We start from the raw sequence: 3,712 nt of genomic DNA, 5'->3' as shown, positions 1-3,712 counted from the left end.
GTGATGCATCATGCAGGGTATCACCTTCAGATATGTTAGGTGGCAATTTCAAGTAAAGTTTGAAGGATTTAGCCTGTCAAACGCTGTCCAAGTATTTCAATGACTTTGAACTGAATGGTAAAACTCCACTCGTCAAGAACGATTGGTTTGGAGGCGACCGATCGTTACGGTGACCTTAATTACCACTGATGCATAGATTCTACTATGTAGTACTTTGCTATGTTTGTACTTTTGAGAGGCCTTTGTGCCTGCAGTTGTGTCCTTTGACTCCAACGTGTCAATATATTTAGTCGGCAGCCAATGGGAAATAAGTATTCTTGGAGATGCTCAAAAGTCGTAAGAAGTCTAGTTATTTCGAATAATGTACATCTTTTGATCAGCATGGCCCTTCCTGAATAGGCTTGACAGTAATTTGGAAATTCGGCGGTCTGACTGTGAAACCAAATATCCGGATATTTCCACGTCAGGCACTATCTAATTATCATGAACACTATTTCGGATAGAAGTACCTCGATATTGTGAATAGCACAGTTTTTGCTCAAGACACGAATGACTGATTTTGGAATGTTAGCTACTACTGTAGTATTACAGTACCGTAATACCAAGGTATGATATTATAGTTACATAAATGGACTTAGAATTTCGTTTCCAAGTTATGTGACAACAATCTACTACTAGTACGTAGTAATTCGTTTCCTACTTGCAGTAACGTTAGGCAGATACAGGGACTTCACGAGGTCACGATGGTCCGCTTTCGTTGTCGCGAATGCCTTTGTGACACAATAATCTCGTCGAGATTTCAAGGTTTTGTGTTGGAGTAGTTATTAATACTACTCCGAGTGTGCTATTAATAGTAAGAACTACGTAGTAAGTTGGATGGCTTACAGCGCAACGTTACTATTATTATAATAGTACAGTCTAATTTCTTACATGGGAATATTCCAATAAAATGGCCCAGTGTGACATTTCGGTGCACCCGCTCCCAAATAAATTTGCAGTTAGAAATTCTGACTCGACAAACCTTTACAACCATGCGAGGTCAGAAACGCACCAAGAATCCCATCGCATCACGACCCAAAATCACGTAAATCTCATAAAGGACATATTCACCAGTCCCCACTCGACGATAGCGCGTGTAGCACTCAAACGACACTGGTAGTGCTCCAAGGGTGGAGATGGCTAATGTGAAATTTGCTGATTTGCAGCCATGTGACAGTGAATATTCCACTACAATTATGGATCATTTCATTCGAATATTCCTATTTGCAAAATCACTCCTCTGTTATTAATATTCCGGAGTAACAACCTTTCTCTTCCAATTTGTATTTCCAGCTGGTAATTGTTACATGGCATGCATTTGAGATTGCATTTGTTACAGTTCGGCAGAATTCAGACAGTTCATGCGACAGCTGGTGATTACTGCCGTTTGATTGGGTGGAAACCCCACCGACAATCCAGTGACGTGACATACGAGAGGGTCTGGTCATTCGAGACTTTGCCACCAAGTGCAACATGCGAATTACATTAACCTCATTCGCCGCCTGCATTGCGTTGGCCACCGCCCAAACGCCGCCTACGACGGGGTGGCTGAACCCACTGGTCACCAAGGGCTCCAAGTTCTTCGACTCGGTGACGGGTGCCGAATTCCGCGTCAAGGGGATCGCGTTCTACCCTCGCGCGAACGCTGGCAAGAAATTCGATGCCAACTCGGTCGACTGGTTCACAGATGACATGGAGGGTATTTGGCGCCCTCACTTGGAGAACCTCAAGGCGTTGGGCGTCAACACCATCCGAATGTACGCGGTCGATCCCAGTGCCCCGCACGACAAGTTTATGTGCGAGCTCAACAAGCTCGGAATGTACGCGTTCGTGGGCATGGCTGCAGTGTACGTGATATATATGCGATTATCCTCATTGAGTATGTCAAATGACCTCCCATTAGTTGCGAAGGCTGCTACATTTTGGACGCCGAAGCCCCGTTGTGCTACACCGACGCCATGTTTACTCGTGCCATGATGATCTACAACGCATTTGCCGTCTACGACAACGTGATTGTATGAACTCCACCAGCACTCAAAATCACATGTCTCAACTGTCCATTCTAGGGATTTTCCGTCGGCAACGAAAACAACTTGGGCAAACTGATTGAAAAGTCGGCGCCGTGCGTCAAGGCCCTTATCCGAGACGTGCGGACGTACGCTGACAAGTGCAACGGATCGTTGCGACCGGTGCCCATCGGTCTCGACAATGCCGACATTGACACGCCGACGCATCCCCGCGCGAGTTGGCTCGGCTACTACGACTGCCTCAAAGATGGCAACGAAAACACCCGAGCGGAATGGTAGTACTACATAGTACATACCCTTGGAAATCAACATGGCCTATGTAATAACGACCACGTAGGATTGGGTTCAACCCGTACGTCGAGTGCGACCCCACGACCCACTTGACGTATGCGCAGTCGACGGGTCTCCAAAAACTCATGAGCGACTACAAGAAGGCCGGCTACCCTCGCCCGATTGTGTTTGGCGAATTCGGATGCATCAAGATCACCAACACCATCAGGAGCATCGAACAGCAACGCAACTTTTATGACGTACGATCCACTCGTTCTCCTCTAAAACCATACTAGTAGTGGGATGCTGATTGGTTTTAGGCCAAATGGATGAACGAAGAGCCAGACATGACGGACATGGTCGTCGGGGGTATTGCTTTTGAATACAGCGTCGAGAAGGCCAACTTGATTGACAAGTCGGGTGCGTAGCTGCTGCTACCTTTTCCAAATTGACAGGTTCTATCTCACGTATATACCGTTATATAACTATACTAGCCACGCCGCCGTTTGCTGGAAAGGATCCTGGCCGTTACGGCATCGGGTACTTCAGCCCAGACAACTGCGACCACGACACCATTCCGTGCACGTACTCGAAGTACCCCGAGTTTGATCACCTGGCCCAGGCGTACAACACCACCAAGCCGTCTACACTCACCCTCAAGTCGTTTGAGCCCACGCGTAAGGAGTCCATGGCGTGTCCCGCCGACTTTCCCACGGTGCCGCTGCCGGCTCGCCCCAACGGTACGTCTGCTGTCTCACAATTCTAAAGCTCACGACTGGTGATGCAGTCAAAATCTTCGAATGCTCGGTGTACCAGCCCCAGTGCAATGGCGGGTCATCCAACAAACAAGTGACGGTCCAGCCGGACGCGTCCACCGCTGCCCCCAAGAAACCGTTCGGTCCGGCGTCCGCGCCCACGTCAGCCCCCGCGGACCCATCGACCCCTGGCTCGAATGACGCCTCTTCTGCCGCGCTAACCATGGCTGCTGTTGGGGTGTGTGCGGCGATGGTGCAGTTTGTGTAACGCGACGATTGTAGTCGACATTTTATAAGTAAGGCCGGGCGGGGTATACAACCATGTCCGTGATCACGCGTCGTCAAACGAACGTTATACAACTGATCGTTGTGGTGGGCGTACATTATCTAGGATGAGCATATCCATCCTTTCGGAACTAGTATATCATTTCAACTAGTACTACTAATACAGTCTGATGCAAAACGTTAAGACATCAAGTATATTTGATATCCATCCTTTCGGAACTAGTATATCATTTCAACTAGTACTACTAATACAGTCTGATGCAAAACGTTAAGACATCAAGTATATTTGATATCCATCCTTTCGGAACTAGTATATCATTTCAACTAGTACTACTA

The 3,712-nt window shown here is 47.6% G+C and overlaps 1 protein-coding gene across 2 annotated transcripts; it reads left to right on the top strand.

The window, feature by feature from the left end:
• The first annotated feature begins 1,477 nt into the window (after positions 1-1,477).
• On the top strand, positions 1,478-3,562 carry H257_16215. Of its 2 annotated transcripts, XM_009844574.1 has the most exons (7): positions 1,478-1,886; positions 1,943-2,054; positions 2,106-2,341; positions 2,404-2,596; positions 2,657-2,756; positions 2,831-3,076; positions 3,124-3,562. In XM_009844574.1, exons 1-7 carry the CDS (start codon positions 1,513-1,515, stop codon positions 3,357-3,359), a joined length of 1,497 nt encoding a protein of 498 aa, XP_009842876.1. In that variant the 5' UTR covers positions 1,478-1,512; the 3' UTR covers positions 3,360-3,562. The 2 variants fall into 2 exon arrangements, with proteins under 2 accessions (XP_009842876.1, XP_009842875.1); XM_009844573.1 differs by having other exon boundaries at positions 2,831-3,562.
• The last annotated feature ends 150 nt before the right edge of the window (positions 3,563-3,712 follow it).

Source organism: Aphanomyces astaci (genome assembly GCF_000520075.1).
Source record: "Aphanomyces astaci strain APO3 unplaced genomic scaffold supercont1.82, whole genome shotgun sequence".
Classification (NCBI taxonomy): Eukaryota; Oomycota; class Saprolegniomycetes; order Saprolegniales; family Verrucalvaceae; genus Aphanomyces; species Aphanomyces astaci.
This window is presented reverse-complemented; position numbering and strand designations above follow the sequence as displayed.